General features: G+C 46.0%; 1 protein-coding gene across 4 annotated transcripts in view; it reads right to left on the bottom strand.

Annotated features, from left to right (window-relative positions):
• The window catches only part of CRPPA (CDP-L-ribitol pyrophosphorylase A), a 175,985-nt gene extending 150,558 nt beyond the window's left edge, over window positions 1-25,427 (bottom strand). The window contains exons 1-2 of one of the 4 annotated variants that reach the window (XM_045007023.1): window positions 25,094-25,427; window positions 1,395-1,674 (exon numbers count right to left, since the gene is read on the bottom strand). In XM_045007023.1, coding sequence (XP_044862958.1) covers window positions 1,395-1,674; window positions 25,094-25,248 — 435 coding nt within the window. In that variant the 5' untranslated portion in view covers window positions 25,249-25,427. The remainder of the gene's footprint in view (window positions 1-1,394; window positions 1,675-25,093) is intronic. The other 3 variants (XM_045007021.1, XM_045007025.1, XM_045007024.1) reach the window with 3 other exon arrangements.
• Between the last annotated feature and the right edge of the window lie 1,559 nt (window positions 25,428-26,986).

Here is a 26,986-nt window from a genome sequence, read left to right as displayed (position 1 = left end):
ATCAAAGGATAGACGCAAGAAGACTGCATGAGTTCCAAGCTACCCTTACCGCTCTTTACTTTCCCATCAAGTCCCCTCTCCCATAAGGGAAGAGATGGGAGAAGATTCTTCTTTTGTTTGTTTGCGCCAAGAACCCGCTTGGGGGAAGGACAAAAAGACGGCATAAAGACCTGAAATGGAGCCTGGAGGGGACTTAAGGGGACCCCAGCCCCCCAAACAAGTGGTAAGAAAATGTGTTCACAGGTACATCTTTATGTAGCAATGCAGAAAATATAGAACTTAAATACTTTTCAGATGCATAATTGAATATAAGTTTTACTATATGACTGCTGAATAATGATGTTAGGAGTTTCCTTAAAAATACAAAGCCAAGTCCTGCTCACCTTACTCACACTCCCCAATAATTCCACTGAGTTTACTTACCAAATTACTGGTCATTTCCTCCATGCTTTATCTGTGCATCAGTTTAAGTTCAAAGTAACTGTCATATTTTAATGCCATTTAACTGATATTTATAAGATGTCTCCTATAAATCCTAACAGCATTCAGACATATCTTGTTTTTAATGTACCAATGACTAGTGACTAGGAAAACACAGGTACTGCAAACAAAAACTGTAACAACAGCATCAGACAAAGCTCAAGACAACAAACACAAAAACCTATTTTATAATGGAAAACAATAGAAATAATGATCTCAATAACAGGCATTTCTTGGCAGTTAATGACCAGGTGTGATTAGGGCTTGCGGCTGATCATAACTAACTGTTAGCTAACCTCTCTGCCATTTATTACTTAATGATTCCCATCAGAATAAGATCACAATTTCATTGTATCCACACAAAACAGCAAACATTGATCTACAAGACTTGTATGTAATTTGGTACAATATGTTAACGTTTAAGGGTTTTAAGGAAATCAAGTCATGTAATAGGAACAGTACTTTTGCCACTTACTTTGTTAAGGAATTCGCAATGAAAGGTGAGATGGAAAAGTATAATAGCAAAGCTCTTTGTTATGCCACAAAAATATTACTCTCTCTTCTAGATATCTATAAAGTATGCATCACTGGAGTATCTAGGTATCGGTCAACAGAATTTTGCATTATAAAGGCCAGCAGGATCAAGCATACACAGTAAATTCTCATCAGGCTGGTAACTTCCTACCTTACAAGTTGCATATTAATTCCATATCTTAGTTATATATTATTCTGTATGGCAAATAAGGCCTTTATCCTGTAAGCACATCCACCCAAGCTGACCTGCTTACATGACTTGGATCCTGTATTTGTTCCACTTAAAATGTATGGTACTATGTTGAGGTATTAATACAGTTCCTATTTTACTTTGTACCATGTAAGAGCTTTCCAGAGTTCAGTTGTTGTGCTGTACATACCCCATGTTCTTTCGCAGCCAAAACCACTTTAAGAAGAATATCTTCCTCAACAAACGGCCTCACAGCATCATGGATAATCACTACTTCTGGTTTCTGGAGTGGACAGCTGGAAAGTTTGCTCTCTGGAAAGATTTTCAGTCCATTGAAAATTGACCGGTGGCGAGTCATTCCACCTTCTACAACCGTAATTCGTTTGTGGCCATATTTTTCAATGATAGACTTCATTGTTTCAATGTTCTCTAGAGACACCACCACAACAATATCTGAGATCCAGTTTATTCTGTAAGAAATTGTAGAGATGCATAAATATTGTTTGCATGCATTCTTAAATTAAAATTTGAGTATCTGGATTAAAAATGAATAAATTCTTGTAGCAAGAAACTTAATTATCAGTAAAAATTATAGCGTAATGAAGCACCTCCCAACATTTTAAAGTTGCTATACCAGTTTGCTACTTTAAGGTTCTGAACCTGAAAAAAGAGCCAGATGGATGGACCCCTCCATCCACATGGAGCCCCAATGAAGTCAACGGGATTCTGTGCAGGAGTCTGCCCACACACAACAAATTGCAGGACTAGGGAGTAAAACTTCAGCTATACCAACCAGAAATCTCCTTGTCAACCAACCTTATCACCTAAATGAGTCCAATTCCATTCTGGGTCCCAATGACCTGTCACTTCCTTTTTAAATCTGTGTGCACTCTAACCAACAGTTAGAGTCTCACTGCTCTTAATCTCAATCTCATATCATTTGGTACACAGAATTTTGGACTATTCCAAGTTCTACTGCATGTCAGAGCACATAGAACTGAATGAGAGTCAGATAGCAAAGACGCTCTGGACCAGTGGTCCCCAACGCGGTGCCCGCGGGTGCCATGGCGCCCGCCAGGGCATCTATGTGCGCCTGCGTACTGGCCGGCGGACAAGCATCCACCAAAATGCTGCCGAAAAGCGGCATCATCAAGAGCCGTCGCCACCAAAATGCCGCCGAAAAGCGGCATCAACAAGAGGCATCGCCACCGAAATGCCACTGATTTTCGGCAGCATTTCGGCGGCGACGCCTCTTGTTGTTGCCGCTTCTCAGCAGCATTTCGTCGGATGCTTGTCTACCAGCCACGGTCCTCGGTGGCTTGTAGTCCGGCGTCCACCACCTGGAAAAGGTTGGGGACCACTGCTCTGGACAGATGCTAGAACAGGGGTTGGCAACCTTTGGCATGTGGCTCGCCAGGGTAAGCACCCTGACGGGCCAGGCCAGTTTCTTTACCTGCCGTGTCCACAGGTTCATCCGATCATGGCTCCCACTGGCCATGGTTCGCCGTTCCAGGCCAATGGGGGCAGTGGGAAGCAGCGCGGGCTGAGGGATGTGCTGGCCGCCGCTTCCTGCCACCCCCATAGGCCTGGGATGGCGAACCGTGGCCAGTGGGAGCTGTGATCGGCCAAACCTGTGGATGCAGCAGGTAAAGAAACCAGCCCGGCCCGGCCCGCCAGGGTGCTTACCCTGGCAAGCCGCATGCCAAAGGTTGCCGACCCCTATGCTAGAAAGTGAATCATTGTCAAGATAGAGAAGGACAGTAATATGGAGGCTGCAATATGAGTCAAACAACAGTGGTAGAAGCTAGATGTTAAAACATTGTTATAATGTAGTATTGTAACAGTGGTCTGGAAATAGTGGTATTCTGCATATATAGTGGTATTCTGCACATATATTTATGTATTTCATGAACTGAGTTATTGCTGCTTTGTCCAAAACTAGAAGAGCTGATGAAGGACAGGTGAGGGGGGAGAAAGGAGGATACACCTATTTCTGGAAGGGAAAATCTATAGATGAACCCCAATTGTATGGAGTGGGCTTTGCTATAAAGAACAAGCTCATAAGGTCCTCTCTGAGGTACCAGTTGGCATCAATGAGTGGTTTATGACACTCAGATTGAGGCTCATCAAAAATCAACAGGCAACTATTGTGAGCACCTATGCACCAACACTGGATGCTGATGAGAATGTAAAGGAAGATTTTTATTCTCAGCAGGAAACCATTTTATCAGAGACCCCTACAGAAGACAAGATCATCTTTCTGGGGGATTTCAATGTATGTGTGGGACGAGACTCACACCTGTGGAAGGGAACAATTGGGAAAGAAGGAGTTGGCAAAAGCAATTCAAATGGAATTCTGCTCCTGACCAAGTGTGTTGAACATGAACTTATTATTACGAACTCTCTCTTCCGACAAAAGGAAAAGTTCAAAACATCTTGGAGACACCCACGATCAAAGCACTGGCATCTCCTTGACTACATTATAGTTCGTGCCCGAGATCATAGTTATGTACTTCTCACAAGAGCAATGACAAGTACTGATGACTGTTGCACTGATCGTCGCCTTATTCGATCCACGATGAAAATTAAGATCGCTCCCAATTGCAGGCTGCAAAAGAAGCAGGTCAGGCGCAAGTTGAAGATTCAAGATTTGAAGGACCCTATTAAGCACGACCGCATCCAAGCAGTCTTAGAAGAAAAGCTCCCATCACAGTTTCCGGAAGAAATGGTGGAACACTGGAGCCAGTTGAAAGCAGTAATCATCAATGCCTGTGAGGAAACCATAGGTTACCAAACCAGAAAATATCAGGACTGGTTTGATGAGAATGATGCTGAAATTGAACGACTCATTAACGAGAAGAGAATGGCATTTTGTGCTTGGCAGAATGACATAAATTGTAATATAAAGAGAGAAGCCCATGCCAAGGCAAGGGCAGAAGTCCAATGTAAAACCAGAGAACTCAAGAACAAATGGTGGACTGAGAAAGCGCAAGAACTCCAGCATCTCGCGGACATCCATAATACATGTGGTTTCTTTAGTGCCACCAAGGGTGTTTATGGGCCAATTTGCCATGATATGAATCCTCTTCGGAACCACAGTTCTGAAGGACAACGAATCATCAATTCTCGCTGGAAAGAACATTTTGAAGATCTCCTTAACCGTAATTCTATAATTGCAGATGAAGTCCTTGAGCAAATCCCTCAACGACCATTTAGGGATGAGCTCAGAGACCCTCCTTATTTGTATGAGGTACACAATGCCACCAAGTAGATGAAGAACAACAAGGCAGCAGGTATAGATGGGATCCCTGCTGAAATCTTTAAAGATGATGGACCAAAACTAATTCGGCAGCTTTACCTGCTTATCCTTAAAATCTGGATAAAGGAGGAGATACCCAGTGAAATGAAGGATGCCCTGATTGTCACCTTCTTCAAGATTGTGGAAATTATTTTGGTATCTCCATCCTAGCTATTGCAGGCAAAGTTCTGGTGCAGATCCTTGCAACTCGCCTTCTGCCCCGTCAGAAGAAATTTTACCGGAGTTACAGAGTGGTTTCCAACCATGTTGTGGAACTGTGGATATGACCTTCACAGCACGGCAGCTGCAAGAAAAGTGTCAGGAGCAAAACCAACCACTATACATGGATTTTATTGATTTAACTAAAGCCTTTGATTCAGTGAATCACTATGCCTTCTGGACTGTATTATCTAAGACTGGATGTCCTGATAAATACATCAATGTCCTAACATTGCTTCATGATAACATAAAAGCGACTGTTCTGAGCAGCACTGGCTTCCAGAGTGAACCTTTCAGAGTACAAACAGGAGTAAAACAGGGCTATATCATCGCTCCAACTATGTTTGCGGTTTTTATCGCCATCATTCTTTACCTAGTTGCTGGGAAGTTTACAGCTGGCATTGAAATCATTTACAGAATGGACGGAAAGCTGTTCAGGCTTAGCAGGCTGAAAGCCAAGAGTAAGATCTCCACATCTATTGTGGAACTTCAGTATGCTGATGACAATGCAATCTTTGCCCACTCTGAGAAAGATCTTCAAACTATCCTGAATGTGTTTGACGATGCTTACACGTCTTGGTCTCACTCTTAATATCACGAAGACTAAAGTGCTCTATCAGCCCTCTCCAAATGAGGTATTACATACCCCATCTATCAAAATCAACGGAGTGGCACTGGAGAATGTCAATCATTTCCTCTACCTTGGAAGTCATCTTTCATCCAAGGCAGATATTGATGCAGAAATTCAATGTCACCTGAGCTGTGCCAGTGTAGCTTTTTCTCATTTACGGCACAGGGTTTTTGAAGAGCATAACATTCGAACACCAAGCTTCTTGTTTATCAAGCCATTAGTCTCCCAACACTGTTGTATGGGTCCAAAACTTGGACAGCCTATAGACACCACTTGAAAGGCGCACCAATATTAGTGTCCTGAAAGAGGCAAAGACCACCAGTATCGAGGCAACGATCATCCGTCAGCAATTCCGCTGGACAGGTCACGTTGTCCAGATGCCAGATCACCACCTCCCAAAACAGGGCCTGTTCTCTCAGCTGAAAAAAGGGTACCATAACGTGAGTGGACAATGGAAGTGTTATAAGGACTTACTGAAGGACAACCTAAAAAAGTGTAATATTGACATTGACACTTGGGAGACACATGCCCAGGATCACTTAAAATGGAGTGAAGTCCTACGTGATGGTTCCCTGCGTTTTGAACTTGCTCGCCGATAAGCTAAAGAGGACAAGAGGTGCAGAAGGAAGGAGATACTGGCTTCCAGTCATGGTCAACAGCTGAGCCTGAAAACATCTGCCCTCATTGCAATAGAACATGTGGTTCAAGGATTGGCCTTATTAGCCACCTGAGGACCCATAACTCCCATGGAAGATGATCATACTCAGTAACGAGTGATTGCTCATCATCATCATCATCATATATTTACCTTTTTATAAAGCTACTTTCACAAAATGTAAAAACATTCATGCCCCACAATATTGTTTTGACCATGAAGACAATAATCTAGTGGTTCTTAACACCACCATTATATAGATAAACTTTTTTGGGGGTGGGGTGGTTTGCTAAATCTGCTGACCCCACAAATAGCACTGTGATGGGCACAGAAAAGAATCTACCTAGATTAGATTAAAAAAATACACTAATCTGAACTGGTTGAAGTGCTGAATGAAGTAACATTATTTATATCTTAGTTATGTTCTACATATGCTCAGAAAATAAAGATTGTGTTCATGTACTGCATTTCAAAATATTTAACAACACAGTCCAAATACATTCATAAAACTCTATGCAGGCAGTAACTTAAAAATAAATCAGTACATCATTTCTACATGTACAACAATTATTTTTAAAAGTGGAAAAATACATGAATCTAGCCAACTGTGGAATGATTATAAAAGGCACATATTTTACTACCCGCAGTACCCATCTGGATAATAATAAGCTACAAAGCAAAGAATGGTGTATTTTCACAATAAGATTAAAATATAGCTCTATTCTTGAACCTAATTCTGCGCACAGAAAAATAAGAGGATCACTCTAATCATCATCCAATACAGGCATCATTTAAAAAAAAAATAAAAGGAGAAAAGAGTTTTGGTCCTCTCTAAGGAATACCTAGCTCCAAAGCTAGGAGGTATAACACCCTCAAACTGTTGTAATGCCTGAGAAGGAATTCTCTCCGGCACCCTCCTTACACAAAAATAGGCAAACCAAAAAATAGCCCCACTGAAACTATGCAATAACTAGTTGGTTCCAGAGAGAATTTGAGGCAGCAGGGAGAGCAGTAGCCAAAGCAACTGCCCAAGCTCTGATCTACCACTCCCTCCTGTTGAATTTGAGCATATTCAACACAAATAACAAGTTAACGATACTTTTTGTTGGGACCATATATTTTGTCATACCTGATTCTTTGGATTGTTAAGAATGGCCATACTGGGCCAGACCAAAGGTCCATCTAGCCCAGTGTCCTGTCTTCCGACAGTGGCAATGCCAGGTGCCCCAGAGGGAATTAACAGAACAGGTAGTCATCACGTGATCCATCCCCTGTTGCCCATTCCCACCTTCTGGCAAATAGCAATTGATGGACCTATCCTCCATGAATTTATCTAGTTCTTTTTTTGAACCCTGCTATAGTCTTGGCAGAACATCCTCTGGCAAAGTGTTCCACAGGTTGACCGACTCTTGTGTGAAGAAATACTTCCTTCTGTTTGTTTTAAACCTGCTTGTTTGTTTTAAACCTGCTGCCTATTCATTTCATTTGGTGGCCCCTGGTTCTTGTGTTATGAGAAGGAGTAAATAACACTTCCTTATTTACTTTCTCCACACCAGTCATGACTTTATAGATCTTTATTATATCCCCCTTTAGTCATCTCTTTTCCAAGATGAAAAGTCCCAGATTTATTAATCTCTCCTCGTATGGCAGCTGTTCCATACCTCTAATAATTTTTGTTGCCCTTTTCTGAATCTTTTCCAATTCTAATATATCTTTTTTGAGATGGGGTGACCAGATCTGCACACAGTATTTAAGATGTGGGCATACCATGAAATATGGTAGTTTCTTTCTTATTATCTATCCCTTTCTTAATGATTCCCAACATTCTGTTCACTTTTTTGACTGCCACTGAACACTGAGTGGATGTTTTAAGAGAACTATCCATAGTGACTCCATGAACTCTTTCCTGAGTGTTAACAGCTAATTTAGACCCCACCATTTTATACGTAAGTTAGGATTATGTTTTCCAATGTGCATTACTTTGCATGTATCAACATTGAATTTCATCTGCCATTTTGTTGCCCGGTCACTCAGTTTTGAGCGATCCTTTTGTTGCTCTTCACAGTCTGCCTGGGACTTTACTATCTTGAGTAGTTTTGTATCATCTGCAAATTTTGCCACCTCACTGTTAATTTACCCCTTTTTCCAGATCTTTATGAATATATTGAATAGGACTGGGCCCAATACAGAGCCCTGGGGACACCACTATTTACCTCTCTCCATTCTGAAAACTGACCATTTATTCATACCCTTTGTTTCCTATCTTTTAACCAGTTACCAATCCATGAGAGGACCTTCCCTCTTATCCCATAACTGCTTACTTTGCTAAGAGCCTTTGGTGAGGGACCTTGTCAAAGGCTTTCTGAAAATCTAAATACACTATATCCACTGGATCCCTCGTGTCCACATGCTTGTTGACCCCCTCAAAGAATTCCAGTAGATTGGTGAGGCATGATTTCCCTTTACAAAAATCATGTTGACTCTTCCCCAACAAATTATGTTCATATATGTGTCTGACAATTTTGTTCTTTATTATAGCTTCAACCAGTTTGCCCGGCACTGAAGTCAGGCTTATCGGCCTGTAATTGCTGGAGTCACCTCTGGAGCCCTATTTAAAAATTGGCGTCACATTAGCTATCCTCCACTCATTTGGTACAGAAGCAGATTTAAATGATTTGTTACAGACTACAATTAGTAGTCCTGCAATTTCACATTTCTTCAGAACTCTTGGGTGAATACCATCTGGTCCTGGTGACTTATTACTGTTTAGTTTTTCAATTTGTTCCAAAACTTCCACTAATAAACCTCAATCTGGGACAGTACCTCAGATTTATCACCTAATAAGAATGGCTCAGGTTTGGGAATCTCCCTCACATTCTCAACCATAAAGACCAATGCAAAGAATTTATTTAGTTTCTCCGCAATGGCCTTATCATCCTTGAGTGCTCCTTTAGCATCTCGATCATCCAGTGGCCGCACTGATTGTTTAGCGGGCTTCCTGCTTCTGATGTACTTAAAAAAAAATTGCTATTAGTTTTTGAGTCTTTGGCTAGCTGTACTCCAAATTCTTTTTTGGCCTTCCTAATTATATTTTTACACTTCATTTGCCAGAGTTTATGCTCCTTTCTATTTTCCTCAATATGATTTAACTTCCACATTTTAAAAGATTCCTTTTTGCCTCTCACAGCTTCTTTTACTTTGTTGTTTCACTTTTTTGGTTCCCTTACTCTGTTTTTTAATTTGGCATATACATTTAAGTTGAGCCTCTATTGTGGTCTTTAAAAAGTTTCTATGCAGCTTGCAGGGATTTTACTTTTGGTGCTGTACCATTTAATTTCTGTTTAACTAACCTCCTCATTTTTGTGTAGTTCCCCTTCTGAAATTAAATGCTACAGTGTTGGGCCACTGTGGTGTTTTCTCCACCACAGGGATGTTAAATTTAATTATATTATGGTCATTATTACCAAGTGGTCCAGCTATATTCACCTCTTAGAACTGATCCTGTGCTCCACTTAGGACTAAATCAAGAATTGCCTCTCCTCTTGTGGGTTAGCTGCTCCAAGAAGCAGTCATTTAAGTTGTCAAGATACTTTATCTCTGCATCCCGTCCTGCGGTGACATGTACCTAGTCAATATGGGGATAGTTTAAATCCTCCATTATTATTGAGGTTTTTATTTTAATAGCCTCTCTAATCTCCCTGAGCATTTCACAGTCACTATCACCATCCTGGTCAGGGGGTCGGTAATATATCCCTACGTTTATATTCTTTTTATTAGAGAATGGTATTACTGTCCATATAGATTCTATGGTACAGCTTGGTTCATTTAAGATTTTTACTTCCTGTGATTCTATGCTCTTTCATATATAGTGCCACTCCCCCACCAGTATGACCTGTTCTGGCCTTCCAATATATTTTGTACCCTGGTATTACTGTGTCCCATTGATTATCCTCATTCCACCAAGTTTCTGTGATGCTTATTATATCAATATCCTCATTTAATATGAGGCACTCTAGTTCACTCATCTTATTATTTAAGACTTCTAGCATTGGTATATAAGCACTTTAAAATCTTGTCACTTTTAGCTGTTTCCCATCAAATGATGTAATTGAATGATACTTTTCTTCATATGACTGTTTCTCATCAGATCCTACCTGTATTTATCATCTTCCATACGCTCCTCCTTACTAGGACACAGACAATCTCCATTAGTAGGTCCTCCCCTAAGGGACATCTCTGTCCAAACCACGTGCTCCTCCGCACCTGTCAGCTTTCCCCCAGCCCTTAGTTTAAAAACTGCTCTACAACCTTTTTAATTTTAAGTGCCAGTAATCTGGTTCCATTTTGGCTTAGGTAGAGCCCATCCTTCCTGTATAGGCTCCCCCTTTCCTGAAAGTTTCCCCAGTTCCTAATAAATCTAAACCCCTCCTCCCTAGACCACCATCTCATCCACGCATTGAGACCCTGCAGTTCTGCTTGTCTAACTGGCCCTGCATGTGGAACTGGAAGCATTTCAGAGAATGCTACCATGGAGGTCCTGGACTTCAATCTCTTACCTAGCAGACTAAATTTGGCCTATAGGACATCTCTCCTATCCCTCCCTATGTCACTGGTACCTACATGTACCACGGCCACCAGCTCCTCCCCAGTACTATACATAAGTCTATCTAGATGTCTCGAGAGATCTGCAACCTTTGTTAAATGTGCAATCTTAACATTGTAATAGCATAAGAGTTTGGTACTGAAAAATCAGACATGATCCTCGGCACCAAGCCCCCTTTGCTCAGACTGACAGCTGAGGATTCTCTTATTACAATACCACCCACCCCACCCTTTGGGCATAAGGGGTTCACTGGAGGCAGAGGCAAAGCACAAGTGCTCTGGTTAATCCTCAGTAGGCTAGTGTCGTAGAGCGAAACCCCTAGACCTAGTGCTTAAACTACTCTGAAAAAAAGTGGGAAGGCTTATCATAACACCAGCTGCAAATTTTCATGCACTTAATACAGACATTTCACAATTTCTTTTATATAACTATTACATAATTACATGCAACTTAACTCATTATGCTATTTATACTTATTTATTGTTATTGTTTTTAAATGACTCGACAGGCCTCATACAAATTCTTAAAATATATCCTGGGGAGTTGGGGCATTGGGGTTGCAGTGAAATTCAGTGGGGTTGAAGTCTCCCTCTTGGGCTAGGGCGCTGCAGTAACATTCAGTAAGGTCTGGAGTCTCTCTGGGAATAGGGAGTTGAGGGGTGCAGTGAGATTCAGTGGAGTTGATGGTCTCTCTAGGGACAGGGGGTGAAGTGACAGTTGAGGTTGGAGGTCTCACTGAGGGGTGAAATGACAATAGGTTGAGGGGGTCTCTAGGACTGGGAAGATGGGGTCACCAAATGAAATTAATAGGCAGCAGGTTTAAAACAAATAAAAAGAAGTTCTTCTTCATGCAGCGCACAGTCAACTTGTGGAACTCCTTACCTGAGGAGGTTGTGAAGGCTAGGACTATAACAGCATTTAAAAGAGAACTGGATAAATTCATGGTGGTTAAGTCCATAAATGGCTATTAGCCAGGATGGGTAAGGAATGGTGTCCCTAGCCTCTGTTTGTCAGAGGATGGAGATGGATGGCAGGAGAGAGATCACTTGATCATTGCCTGTTAGGTTCACTCCCTCTGGGGCACCTGGCATTGGCCACTGTCGGCAGACAGATACTGGACTAGATGTACCTTTGGTCTGACCCGATATGACCGTTCTTATGGAGTACAGTGACAGTGGGGTTGGGGGGTCTCTCTCAGGGGTCAAGGTGCAGTGACAATAGTGGAGTTGGGGTCTCTCTAAAGCTGGAAGGGTGCAGTAACATTCAGGGAATGAGGTTGGGGGGTGCAGTGAGAGCAGGACTGGGGTGAAGTGACAGAGAGTTGGGGGTCCCTCTCGGGCCAGGCAGGGCATAATGACAGTCAGTGGAGTTGACACACACACACACACACACACACACACTTTAAGTACTGCTTAATCTGCGTTACCATATCCTGTAAAGGCCAGGATAGGGGGAACAGAAAGGTGGCCCCACTAGGCCAAGTGTAAGTATCTACTTCTAAATTTGCAGATTATCTAAAATGATTTCAGTATTAGTTTTTTATAACTAAGGAAACACCATTAATGTTTTTAGCAATAATTTTTAAAAATTAGTTTCTGCTTAAAACAAAGAAATAAATAGGAACACAATTATTAAAATTCTGCAACATAAAAAATATTTTCTACTTATATGTGATCAATCTGCTTTACTGTCAGAAAAAGAAAAGACCTCCACACTCCCTAGTATTAAATCTGTGCAAAAATTGTTACAAAATCTGAAATCATCTCACACCTTGGTTTCCAATTTCATTTCATACTTGTCACTCACCCCAGGTTCAGGAATCCTTCAAGTGTACTTCAGTATAATCATACATCTAGCCATAAAAATCTTGCGCTTTTGCATGATTTTGACTCAAACCTAGGGCAAACTAATTGAACTCAACTCAACTTTTCTTTGCATATTTCAAGTTAAAATTAAAGCAAAACTCATGGAGAAAGACATATTCGCATTAACAGAAACTAAAGAAGAGATTTGTGCTATCCCTTGCTAAACTGCAGAACTCCCCACAGTTGTGAGATGGTGCAAAAGCAGAATCTGGTCTGCATTTTCACTAGTGACAGATTGATACATGAACTGCATTCAAATTCCTTCTTCTGAAGCCAAATGAAACTGACCACACTGCAGCTAACATGTGCACAATGTTTTATGGAGAGGTAGGCAGAATGGTATCTTAATTATCTTTTGCACCATCTAACGATAAAAGATGAAACTCAATAAAGGCAAGTGAAAGTACTTCACTTAGGAAGGAAAAATCAAATGCACAACTACAAAATGGGGAATAAGTTTCTAGTTGGTAGTACTGCTGAAAAGGATCTGGGGGCTATAGCGGATCACAAATTGAATATGAGTCAACAATGTGATGCAGCTCCAAAAAAAAAACAAAAAAACCTAACAACATTCTGGAGTGTATTAACAGGAAAGTCGTATGGGAAACATGGGGATTATTGTCCCACTCTACTCAGCACTGGTGAGGCCTCATCAGGAGTACTGTGTCCTATTCCGGACGCTACACTTTAGGAAAGATGTGGACAAATTGGAGAGAGTCCAGAGGAGAGCAACAAAAATGATTAAAGGTTTAGAAAACCTGACCTATAAGGAAAGGTTAAAAAACTGGATATGTTTAGTCTGAGGAGGGGATCTGATAACAGTCTTCAAATATGTTAAGGGCTGCTATAAAGAGAACTGCAGACAATTATTCTCCATGTGCACTGAAGTAATGGACAATCTGCAGCCAGGGAGATTTAGGTTAGATACAGTATAAGGAAAAACTTTCTAACTGTAAGAGTAGTTAACAGGCTTCTAAGGTTGGGGAATCCCCATTACTGGGGGTTTTAAATATAGGTTAGACAAACATGTCAGGCATGGTCTAGGTTTACTTGGTCCTGCCAGAGTACAGGGGGCTGAACTAGATGACCTCTCGAGGTCCTTTCCAGCCCTACATTTCTATGATTCTTTGATAATGGTAGAGGACAGTATCAGGGCAGACCATGATCAGACATTGCATGTAGGGTGTAGAAGGGCTCAAGGCCTCCACTGGTGCAATCCACAACAAAGTTGCCAGAAGGGGTCACAGCTCCACCCTACCTCTGCACAAACCCTGTATACGGCTGAGTGCACCCCTCTCCACCGAGATCAAGGACAATCTCTTCTTGAGCTTACCCTGGGCTGGTGTGGCTCTACTTAGGGTAGGGTTGCCAGTTTTGGTTGGACATATTCCTGGATGTTTCATCACATGACATAATCTTTAATTAAATATTACTCTTTAATTCCAAGATAATCCTGGAGGGTTGGCAAATCTAATTTGGGGCTGTGCCTTAAGGACACAATCTAGTTCTATAAGAACATAGGTAGCCCAGAATGATTAGAAAGGAAAGAGTCCATGCTTTGATCCATACAATGGCCCCACATCAAAGTGATTTATAAGAATGAGGGAAAATATTAATATATTACTGTTTTAGTACACTGCAGATTTCTCATTAACAGGAATTCCATGTCACACAGCTGCATTGACTGTTGAGGATCTGATTATAGACATATTTCAAAATTATTTAGTGACTCTATATGGAATGTCAAGAGACAGTCAATATAGCAGCAGAGTGATTAATTCTTTCCTGAAACTGTTCAACTTCTATCTTTTGATGGTAAACTTCACCAATTTAAAAAAAACATCAAAATCAGCTTGAAAATTTTGTTTTAAAATGTCAAATATCATTCTTCCCTTCTTTTCAGCTATAAAAAAACTTTTAAGCAGAAGCTTTTAGTCTGGTCTGATCACATATAATATGGAAATGAATCTGTAAAATGCACTAACTGAGAAATAGATCTATTCTGAGCTCCCAAAATGCTTTATAGTCTGCCATATATACACACACACACAAATCAAAATTGTTATAGAACGGGATAATCCCCAGACAGTATAGACATGAATCCTAGTTTGGAAAACAACTTCCAAATGAGTAAACGAGATCAAAATAATGGGCCCCCAACTCTGATCATAGCGAAAATCTAGAGTAACTTCTTTGAAACCACTTCAAAACTGAGATCACTGAAGTGCAGAGGATTGATTTTTTTTTTGACAGATTTCTGATGGTCACCTCTTAATGCAGTTCAATCATTCTTATAGTTATATCAAGCCATATCCTCAGCTGGTGGAAATCAGCAAAGTTCCACTCAATCTCAATGGAACTACTCCCATTTATATCAGTTGATGATTTGGCCCAACATATTTGACCAGTAATTTTGCAGGTCTTTATTTGGCTATATGAAAAATATTTATTCTTCAATAAGTTTAACATCACCAAAAAAATGTTTTTCTGCTAAATTTACCATAAACAAAACTGATGAATTAGTGTTACTGACAACACTACCCAAACCCAATGTTTAGATTTTTCTCTCCATATTGCTACTTGCAGAGTGAATGCGTTCTTGCTTAAATGAAGAATTTGTGTCAGGTTACCCTTTTCTTAAGAAATAAAGGAAGAGAAGCACTGGTGTTTAAATAAATCAAGTCTTCGAGCAATGGTAAATTATAGAATCTGACACTAGCCTGAAATCATCTTAAAAACATCTCTGCTAGAAAGAGTAATTCCAGAGGAAACCTCTCTCTGTTAAAGTTGGACATCACAAGAACTTTACCATAAGAAACCTGGACAAAAACTGGATGAACTGACATCCTAATAAAGATGGTCAGTATTGTGACAAATATGGCAATATCCTGCAATACCTTTGGGAGATCTTACTATGTTAAGTTTGTGTATCATTATGGGCCAGGGATTGTTTGTAATGTCATGGGAGAAGATATCAGGGGCAGAGGTGGCTCTCAGCCTGGTCACAAGGCAACCCAGCAAGCTCAGCTGGGCCCAAAAAGCCCTTACCCCGCACTTCCTGATTGGGCAGGGGAGCCATCAGGCTGCTATCTGAGCCTTGCAGCAACACCACCCCAGTGGCTGCTCAATATGTACCATGCCTGCAGCCAGGGGCGGCTCCAGGCACCACCGCACCAAGCGCAGGCCTGGGGCAGCAAGCCGCAGGGGGGGGCGGCCTGCCGGTCACTGTGAGGGCGGGAGTGAGGCTGCCTTTGGCAACATGCCTGCAGGAGGTCCGACAGTCCCGCAGTTTTGGCAGCAATTTGGCGGCAGGTACGCCGAAGGCGCGGGACCAGCGGACCTCCCACAGGCATGCCGCCGAATCCGCGTTACCAGCGGACCTCCCGCAGGCACGCTGACAAATCTGCGTTACCAGCGGACCTCCCGCAGGCATGCTGCCAAAAGCCGCCTGACTGCCATGCTTGGGGCAGCAAAATACAGAGCCGCCTCTGCCTGCAGCTGTGTTTATCCTGCTCTCACTACTGCTTCAGTCCTTTCTCCAAGCCCTGCTTTAGCTCAAATCTGGTTTCCGACTCCTGACTCAAACTCTTGGCTGACTTTGACTCCGGCTTACCCTTTAGCTTAGATGTGATTGCTGACTCCTGGCTCTGACCGTGACATTGGTTTATCCTTTGGCTTTTGATTCCAGTTCTGACTTTTGGCTTGGCCCCTCAACCATGACTCCAATGTCACCTTTGGACTGGAGCCTGAACCCTGGATCTTTGCCTGCCATTACCCAAACTACCACCATAACCACCAGGCTAGGTTCTGCTCCACTTGCAAGGTAAGCTGCCTATACCCTGGCAGATTACAGTAGGTGACCACAGCTCTCCAGGAACTAACAACAGTTGGGGCTGATTAGGCAAATCTAGTCAATTTGTAACACTTCTACAGAGGTACCACCACCGAGAGAAACTCACATAGAGTGATTCAAACTGGATTCTCCAGAGACCAACAAAGAGAGGATTTTAGGATAAATAACTTGAATTTAAACTGACACAGATCCTTCTTTCTGATCCAGCAAACACACCAGACCCACTGCCCCACTCCTTAGGGACAGGTTTGAAGGACTGGCCACCTACCAGAGCCCATGTTGGAGTTAGGGTAGTCTTCAGTAAGCTTATTAGCATGCATGAAGGATCTATCACTGTTCTTCATGTTTTCTCTGTAATGGTTTTAAGAATAAACTTGCTTGCTTAGAAAGAGCTGGGTGGTACCTTTATAACAGTAGGCAATTACACTGCTTATAGCCTCAGAGAAGAAAAGCAAAGCAGGCCTGCTTAGGCAGTCTCACTTGCTGGGCCACTAACAGTAAAGCAGGGAACTTGCTCAACCAGGGAGGGAGAATATAGGTGCAATAGTTCTCAACTGTGACAAGTGTGCTTAGGAAACCATCCTAGTGCAGGAAAGCAGGGATGTCTACCTATCAGTGCATATATGAAGCTAGGAGTTAGGGCTTCTGGGCTTTATTCCTCAGCGCTTTTCATTGGCTTGCTCTGAGACATATGGCAAGTCGCTTAATTACATTGTATCTCCATTTACTCATCTAGAAAAGGGGGACAGTAGCAGCATTTAACCTTAAGCCTGTCATGAGACTTAATAACTCAGAATTAGTCAGTTGCCCATATTCGCATTGAACAGTGATAACACTTTATTCCACACACAACTGCAGTGAAATCAGTGGGGCTATACTGGCAAAGTAAGGTATGGTTAACGTCAGGTAAAAATTTGGCCCCTAATGCTGTTTAAAAAACACAGAGATTCAGTTAATATATACCACTTCTGAAATAGTCTTATGCGATACCAACACACAAGTCTGCCAATGGAATTTGGCATGTGAGATTTCAAGTCAAGTAAGAATACGTTACGGGAAGCCAGAATACAATATGTGAAGGACATAACCGACAAGCCTCAAGAGAAATTTATTGTAGCAGATTCTTGGCAGGATGAAATCCTGTTCATGTTTCAACTGAGCAACTAGCTGGAGTTCAGCTTCCTAATCTTTGACAACAGAGGTTTTTCTGCAAGATTGAAAATGTATGGAAGGGTATAGTCCCTCCTTTCTTTAGAATTGGAAAGTCTGCCTCCTGCCACTAGGTATATGTCAACAGATAAGACACTCTAGAGGCACTGAAACCAGAAGGTCTTGAATCATTGCAAAGTCTCTTCAAGGAAAGTGCTTTTTTGTGTATACTTTGAATATTGAATTCGTAAATCAAACAGCAAAGAGTCCTGTGGCACCTTATAGACTAACAGACGTATTGGAGCATGAGCTTTCGTGGGTGAATACCCACTTCGTCAGTTGCATTCACCCACGAAAGCTCGTGCGCCAATACGTCTGTTAGGCCTGGTCTACACTAGGACTTTAATTCGAATTTAGCAGCGTTAATTCGAACTAACCGCTCAACCGTCCACACCAGGAAGCCATTTAATTCGAACTAGAGGGCTCTTTAGTTCGAATTTGGTACTCCACCCCGGCAGGTGGAGTAACGCTAAATTCGACATGGCTAGTTCGAATTAGGCTAGGTGTGGATGCAAATCGAACTTAGTAGCTCCGGGAGCTATCCCACACTGCACCACTCTGTTGACGCTCTGGACAGCAGCCCGAGCTTGGATTCTCTGCCCAGCCACACAGGAAATGACCCACGAAAATTTGAATTCATTTTCCTGTCTGGGCGGTTTGAATCTGACGTTCTGGTTGCACATCGGGGCGAGCTCCGCAGCACCGGCAGCAATGCAGAGCTCTCCAGCAGAGGAGTTCATGTAATCTCTGAATAGAAAGAGGGACCCGGCATAGACTGACCGGGAACTCTTCGATCTGATCGGTGTGTGGGGTGAGGAGTCTGTGCTTTCGGAGCTGCGCTCCAACGAACGGAATGCAAAGACCTACGAGAAGGTCTCCAAAGCCATGATCCAGACAGAGGATACAGCCGTCATGCAACGCAGCGCCGCGTGAAAATCAAGGACCCCAGACAAGCCTACCAAAAAATCAAAGCGGCCAACGGACGCTACGGAGCCTGCCACCACTGCCCCACCAGTGACCATGGACTCTGATGATGGGACAGTGTCGACGGACAGTTCCTCGACGATGTTCACGGACGGGGAAGATGAGGAAGGGTTTGTGGAGGACGAGGCAGGCGATAGCGCTTACAACGCTGGTTTCCCCGACAGCCAGGATCTATTCATCACCGTCACGGAGATCCCCTACCAACCCTCCCCGGCCAGGAACCCGGATCCTGAATCAGGGGTAGGATCTGTCGGTAAGTGCTTTAACCATGTTAACTTTTATTCTTAATATAACAGGAATCTGAAGTGTGTGAAAAGGAGGTCTCTGTATATATGGTGATAGAACAGAAATCCTCCTGGGAGAACGCCACGAAGCTCTCCTGCCGTTAATCGATAAGCATCAGCAGGAGGTTCCTGGGGAGAGCTGCCTTATTGGGTGCTCCGTGGTAGCACACTTTTCCGCGTGAGGCTTTCACGCGGTATTCAGGGAGCACTGCCTCCCAGAGCACGGCTGCATAGGTCCGTGGTTCGTGCTAGATTTCACGCAGCATGCGCTCTCTATCTCCTTCAGTGCCCGTCCTCACGGTGATCTCGCTCGGAGACTCCTGCATCTAAGTAGGGGAAGAAATGTTACGTTACGCCTGGTCCAAAGTATTTTTAATAAATAAACGGACAGACGGCATAGCACAGACTCAGCACGCAGCTGCGTGACGAGCGTAACGGAAAGCCAAAGAATCAAATGGACGCTCATGGAGGGAGGGGGGAACGAGGACGCAAGGTATCCCATAGTTCCTGCTGTCTCCGAAAAGCATTTGCATTCTTGGCTGATCTCCAAATGCTTCTAGGGTCAAACACAGTGTCCGCGGTGGGTCGGGGCATAGCTCGGCAATTTACGCAGCCCCCCGACCCCCAGAAGTTAAAGGGAAAACAATCCTCTGTTGACTCTTTTACATGTCACCGTATCTGTACTGAATGCTGCAGATAGACGCGATGGTGCAGCACTCAACACCAACATCCTTGCTCCCCCCACGCTATGGATGGCTGATGGTACAATAAGATGGAAATCCATCCTCATCATCAGCCTATTGGCACATGGGGCAGTGCAAAAGGACTGGTAACCATAACGACCGTACCAACTTGCTTGGAACAGGTCGGTCAAGGCCGCCTGTTGCTAATTTTTCATGGTAGATGGTGCAGTATGGCTGGTAACCGTCCTCATCATTGCAACAGGGGGCTGAGCTCCATCAGCCCCCACCCTTCATTGTAAAGAAAAGATTCAATTGCCCCTGGACTAGCAGAGGGATGAGTGGCTCCCTCCTCCACACCCCTTAATGTCATCTCTGGACTATCATTGCAGCTGGAGGCTTCCTTCCACTCATTTCTCACAAACGACTACCTGTGTCTTATTCATGCATTCTATATTACTTCATCACACAAGTGGGGGGACAATGGTATTGGAACCCAGGAAGGCTGGGGAAGAACGGAATGAACAGCTGGGGTTGTTTCAGGAGCACCCTGTGAATAGCGTTCAGCTCAAAATTTATGCAGGATTGGACAGAGAGCAGCTGTGGTCTCTGGTTGTATGATACAGTGGTTCTCTAGTACACTTGCCCATAATCTAGGCAGGACTGATTCTATTTTTAGATACCCAAAAAGGAGGGATTGACTCGGGGAGTCATTCCCAAATTTTGCTTTTGCGCCCCTGGCTGATCGACCAGGGGCACTTATGACAGCACCAAATGGCGCAGTGCAAAAGGACAGGTAACCATGACCATCTTATTACCGTCTTCTTACCAGTTCATGGTATGGTAGACGGTGCAGTATGCCTGGTAACCATCGCTGCTGTCATGCAAAAGCATAAGCATGCTGCTGTGTAGCGCTGCTGGTCCGCCTCTGTCAGCGGCATCCAGTACACATACGGTGACATATACAAAAGGCAAAATAGGGTCCATTGTTGCCACGCTATGGCGTGTGCCAGGGCATTTCATGGAAAACGTGCTCGAAATGATTGTCTGCCATTGCTTTCCCGGAGGAAGGAATGACTGGCGACATGTACCCAGAATCCACCGCGCAAATGATTTGTGCAACAGCAGGCACAGGGGTCTCAACAAAAAATTCACAGAGACAGCCTAGACTCAGTTAATTGTTCGCAAAAAAGTATCATTGCAAGGAATTAACTAACTGTTTCCCATCTCACAGCTTCCACTGTCTCCAGACCTGCCACAGCATCCACCTCGCAGAGGCTGGCGAAGATTAGGCGGCGAAAGAAAAAGACAAGGGACACGATTTTCGATGAATGTGTGGGCTGCTACCTAGCCGAGGCGGACCAGCAGAGGCAGTGGAGGGAGAAAGTCTCTCTGTACCAGCGCTCACACAGCGAATGGGAGGAGAGGTGGCGTGAGGAACACAAGCAGGCGACTCAAGCAATGCTTGTACTACTGAGGGAGCAAACGGACACGCTCCGGCGACTTGTGTATGTTCTGCAGGACCGCTGCAGGACAGAGCCCCCGGCAGTATCTCTGCAACTGCCCTCCCCCGCCACAAAGTCACATTCCCCCCTCACCTCAAATAACCAGGAGGATGCCCGCCCTGGGCCGTGAATACTGTCACTGCACCCCAGCAGAGTGCTCAAGTAACCAAAAGCTCTCCTACCCTACATTTGCATAAGTCCTTCCCTTCCGGACTCAAACAAGTCCCAATCCCAGTCCCATCCCATAACTGTGTACTTAAGTAATAAAAATACTTTGCTGTTAAGTACTGTTTCCGTCATGTTTCTTCACTGAAGACTGTGTTTGAATGGGGTGCGTGGGGAAGTGCGTTGCTAATTGCATAGGACAGGCACCTTTCGCAGGGTACAGACACGGGGGCCGGATCAGCAGCGGGTAACACACACAGTGCAGTCAGCAGGCACCGTGGTCGGTATGGGAGGTGGTTTCCAGGTTCTGTGTGGGCGGTGGGGATGTGACTTTTTAGCGGGGGAGGGCAGGTACAGATCTTATACAGCGGTCCTTGTCGTGGACCGCTGAGTCACGCAGCAGAGGAATCTGTATCCGTCCTCCTCCGCCACAAGGCCACATAGCCCCCCGCACACAGAATCCCAAAAAGGAGGGATGGCAGGCTCCGTTGAAACAAGCAGTCCGGCAATGCGGACCGCTGTAGGAGCAGGAGCCTGTCATTCCTTGAGTTTAGAGGCGGTCTTTACATCAGCGCACACCCTACCCACCGCAGTCTGCGTTCCAGTTTCGACCCTTTAACGAAAAGTCATGAATAAAGAAACCTCTCCTCAGTAACAGTGTGACATGTATTTTATTTTTACACGTGTCTTGGAAGTGGAGGAAACGGGGAGAACGGGGTATTTAACCGAAGAGGAGAGTCAACAGTAACTGGGTAAAGAAACAGGGGCAGGTTCAGCTTCTCTGTAAAGAAACTGAACAGTCACAGGTCACGCTGCTCGCTGGTATTTAAAGAGTTCCTTGTCGCTGTCCCAGGCGCCTGTATAGGGCTTCATGAGCAAGTGCATTAGCGGGCAGGCTGGGTCACCGAGGATCACTATAGGCAAATGCACATCCACAACAGTTATTTCGTGGTACGGGAAGAAACTACCTTCCAGCAGGCGTCTGAGCAGCCCACAGTTCCTGAGAACACACGCATCAGGAACCTTGCCCGGCCATACGACGTTCATGTTGGTAAAACGTCCCCTATGGTCCCCTAGTGCTTGCAGAACCATTGAAAAGTAGCCCAATTTCTCAGCAGCTGAATGTGGAAGAGGTGGACGATAAAGTGCGAGGAGGAGAAAACGGCGAGGATCGCAGCGGGCTCCATGCTTGCAGTGCTGTGGCGTCCACGCTGTCACTGACCAGAAAAGTGCACGAACAGATTGCCCCCAGGCGCTTTCAGGGAGGGAGGGAGTGAGGGCGTGATTGACGGTTCAATGACGACAGTTACCCAAAACCACCCTCGACACATTTTTTCCCCCAGCAGGCATTGGGGGCTCTACCCAGCATTCCAATGGGCAGCGGGGACTGCGGGAACTGTGGGATAGCTTCCCACAGTGCACCGCTTCGAAAGTCGACGCCGGCCCCGTTAATGTGGACTCAGAAGTTCGAATTAGTGTATTTAGTATGGATACACAAATTCGACTTCATAAGGTCGAATCCACAAATTCGAATTAAGTAGATTCGAAATAGTCCTGTAGTGTAGACAAGGCCTTAGTCTATAAGGTGCCACAGGACTCTTTGCTGCTTTTACAGATCCAGACTAACACAGCTACCCCTCTGATAAATCAAACAGGTGATGTAAATCAAATGAGAAAAAAAGTTGCAATTTTATTTTTGGATAATATACAGCAAATATTGGTCCACTAACTACATTCTGTTGCATTTGACTAAACAGAATGATTGCCAATGAGTTTCTTAGCCTAGGACAGGGGTGGGCAAACTTTTTGGCCTGAGGGCCACATCTGGGAATAGAAATTGTATGGCAGGCCATGAATGCTCACAAAATTGGGGTTGGGGTGTGGGAGAGGATGAGGGCTCTGGTTGGGGGGTGCGGGCTCTGGGGTGCAGCCTGAAATGAGGAATTCAGGGTGTGGGAAAGGGGCTCTGGGCTGGGACAGGGGTGCGAGGAGGGGGTGAGGGCTCCACCTGGGAGTGTAGATTCCAGGGTGGGGCTGGGGATGAGGAGTTTAGGGTGCAGGAGGGTGCTCTGGGCTGGGATCGAGGGGTGCAGGAAGGTGCGAGGGGGATCAGGACTGGGGCAGGAGGTTGCGGCGCAGGCTCAGGGGTGCAGGCTCCGGGCAGTGCTTAGCTCAAGCGGCTCCCAGAATCAGCAGCATGCCCCTTCTCTGGCTCCTCCGCAGGCACCACCCACATTGGCTGTGGTTCCTGGCCAATGGGAGCTGTGGGGGCAGTATGCAGAGCAAAGGCCCCTGGCTACTCCTACGCATAGGAGCCGGGGGAAGGGGCATGCCGCTGCTTCTGGGAGCCACATAGAGCAGCCCCCGACCCTGCTCCCCAGCTGGAGCACCTGAGTGGGGCAAGCCCCAGATACCACTCCCCAGTTGGAGCTCAAGGGCCGGATTAAAACTGCTGGTGGGCCAAAGTTTGCTCACCCCTGGTCTATAGTATGTGTCTCCCACATTTTAAATGACCCAAGGGCCAGGCCTGTATAGATGTTAACATTTGAAACTATAAATTAAAGATTTATTACCCATCCACAGACAGTAACATGTCTAAAAACCAGCAACCTTGTAAAATGGAAAAAATATTAACTGCTGAAGTGTCCCAATACTTGAATTCTTTGCTTCAGCATAAAAAGAAGAGCCACAGATGCAGCCTTGCATTATGTTAGGTATCAATTTCCAATTCAACTGAACTTTAATTAAATCCACAAGACAGTTCATGTTTTCTGTAAAGGCAGGGTTTTAATGCATATGTGATGCCAGAGGCAGGCATAAAGGAGGCCCGCAGTGATTTCTGCACTGGAGGATGTGATTTCTCCCTCTCTCTCAGAAACGTCAATCAACACTTAACCACACCTTCACTGCCAAAAGCTTTGGCTATGGGCAGAAAAGTTAATTCAGGAGAATCATATTAGGAACAGTCAGAAGTGACTTGTTTGGTTTAACTGGATCTGATTAATATATAAATATTTTGATATCAGAGAGAAACACTTGCTTATCCCAAGCTGGTAATGCTAACAAAGCTATATTGTCGTAGAAACAGAGCCAAATTCACCCATCATATAAGTGGGTGCAGCTCACGCTCACCTCATCAGAAGTTGCACTTGTTTTACTCCAGCCCTCAGTAAAACCCATGGATTTTTTTCAGGAGTAGAAATAGAATTGGTTATGGTTCTGAGTCCAGGCAGGGTGGGGGGTTCCCAACTTTGCCAAGTGTATTTGGGAGTGGGCATGCAACAAGTGACAACAGCTCCAGGGATATGAAACAGCAGGCAGACAAGCCCAAGGGAGAAGGGGGACGGGGGGGGGGAGGGGGCAATAAACGAGCAGAGTATGCAAGAGCTGGGGGAGCAGGAACTCAGCAGGTGACAAGTCCTGGAGCATGAAGCCAGTGGCAAAGCACCTCAGAATGGTGGGCAGCAGCAGGAGTAGGGTGGCCAGATGTCCCAATTTTATAGGGACAGTCCCGATTTTGGGGGCTTTTTTGTTATATAGGCTCCTATTACCCTCCACCCCCTGTCCTGATTTTTTACACTTGCTGTCTGGTCACCCTATGGAGGAGACAAGCTGGTGCCAGAACCCCAGGGAGGGATCTGGGGTTCCCAGGGTGGCAGCTGGGCTAGGGGTGAAAGGGGCCGAGCCCCCAGGCGGCACAGGGCAGGGTGCGGCAGGCAGGTGGCACGGGCTCGAGGTGAAGGGAGCAATAGGGACTTTAACCCCAGAGGGTGGGGAGCGCAGTCGGGGGGGGGGGTATAGGAGGGGCTGCTGGGAGGAAGAGGGTGGAGGCGGGGCCGTGTCCCGGGGTGTAGGAGGGGCGGCAAGGAGGCGGCAGACGGGGCTGTGGGAGAGGGGGGTTAGGGGAGCCATGTCCCGGGGGTGGGGCGGCTCTTTACCTCTCCAGCGCCCGCACCGTGTAGCTGATGAGCGGCCTGCCCAACAGGGCGCAAAACTGCTTCGGGGTGGCGCTCCCCAGGCGCTCCCCGCTCCCGCCCGCTGGCAGCACCGCGGCCACCGAGGCTGCGCCGCTCAGGAGAGTCCCGGCCTCCATAACGGGCCTAGGGCTGGAGCGTCCGCTCCCGAGCTCCCGCTGGAATCCCCCAGCCCGGGGCAGGCGAGATCCCGGCGGGGGCGCAGGGCAAGCGGCCGCTTCGCCTGCCCGCCCGCGTCGTTTATCTCCCCTGGAATGTCCGCGATCCAGAGAATCCAGCCCCCCCGCCCCGGACTAGCCCTACGCGTCCAGGCTGAGGGGGCGGCCGCTCCCCGCCTGGGCCTGGCGCGTCATTCCCGCCTGCCCTGGGGTGGCCGGTTCCTCGCCCAGCGTGCAGAGAGGACCCTGGGGCTGCCCGGCAGGACCCCCCGGCAGCTGGCCCTTTAAATCCCCGCGGGGGCGGAGGGCGCAGGGATGGCTTCCGCAATGCGCTTGCGCAGGCCGGCTGCGAGCGTGTGATCTCGGTCTTTGCTGCCTGCTCCCGCAGGCGGAGGGGGGCGGCCCCGGACCCCTCTACGTGCCCCCGCCCCAAAGCTACAGAGCCGCTGTTCGCAGCGCCCCATCCACTGAGGTCTACGCTGGCCTGGCCTTGGTGTAGTTCAGCGCAGCCCCAGGGCTACTGTATCCCTAGCGCCCGACTAGGGCCTGCAGAGGCCAGTGTGCGGCGGTGCCTGGCCCCCGCGGGCGGTGAGTCGCTGGCCTGGTTTTGCAGTTGCGGAGGGGGGCAGATCCGATCTGGGCCACAAGTACAAGGTAGTGGAGAATTAGCCCTACCTGACTGGTGCTAGCCCACTGTGGCGATAGAGACCCTAGAAAAACATGTCCTAGTGCTTAACTCATTTTTCATCTTCAGATAGGGTTGCCAGGTGTCTGGTTTTTTACCAAAAGGCACGGTCCAAAAGGGACCCTGGTGGTTCCAGTCAGCACCATGGACTGGTCTGCTAAAAGGCCAATGGGTGGTGTCAAGGCAGGCTCCCTGGCTCCCAGAAGCAACGGGCATATCTGGCTCCTAGGCACAGGGGTGGCTACAGGTGCTCCACTAGCTGCCTCCGCCCCAAGCCATGGCTCTGCAGCTCTCATTGGCCAGGAACCGCAACCAATGGGAGCTGTGAGGGCAATGCCTGCGGGAGTGGTGTCTGCTGGTGTGGGCATTGCACAGAGCAACTGGCCACTCTGCCTAGCAGGCAGACATGCCAGCCGCTTCTGGGAGCTGCCTGAGATAAGTGCTGCCCAGCCGGAGCCACACCACAAATCGCCTCCCATACCCCCTCCCTGCCCCAGGTTGGAATCCTCTCCCACACCCTCACTTTCTCCCAGAGTCCACACCTCAGCCCTGAGCCCCCTCCCACACGCCAAACCCCTGCCCCAGCCCTGAGTTCCCTCCCATACCCTAATTCAGGGTGGGATAGCTCAGTGGTTTGAGCATTGGCCTGCTAAAACCAGCGCTGTGAGTTCAATCCTTGAGGGGGCCACTTAGAGATCTGGGGTAAAAATCAGTACTTGGTCCTGCTAGTGAAGGCAGGGGGCTGGACTCAATGACCTTTCAAGGTCCCTTCTCGTTCTAAGAGATAGGTATATCTCCAATTATTTATAACTCCGTCCTGGTGCCCCAGTCCTGAGCCCCCTCCTGTACCCCAAACCCTTCATCCAAGTCCCCATCCCAAATCCCACACCCCCAGCTGGAGCCTGCACCTCCTCCTGCACCCTGAACCCCTTGGCCCCAGCCCTGAGCCCACCCTGAACCCCTCATCTTGGAGCTTGTACCCCCTCCCAATCCGCCACCCCAACCTGGTGAGAA

Source organism: Mauremys mutica, chromosome 2, assembly GCF_020497125.1.
Source record: "Mauremys mutica isolate MM-2020 ecotype Southern chromosome 2, ASM2049712v1, whole genome shotgun sequence".
NCBI classification, from domain to species: domain Eukaryota; kingdom Metazoa; phylum Chordata; order Testudines; family Geoemydidae; genus Mauremys; species Mauremys mutica.
The sequence above is the reverse complement of the archived record's forward strand: the minus strand, read 5'-3'. Positions and strand labels throughout refer to the sequence as shown.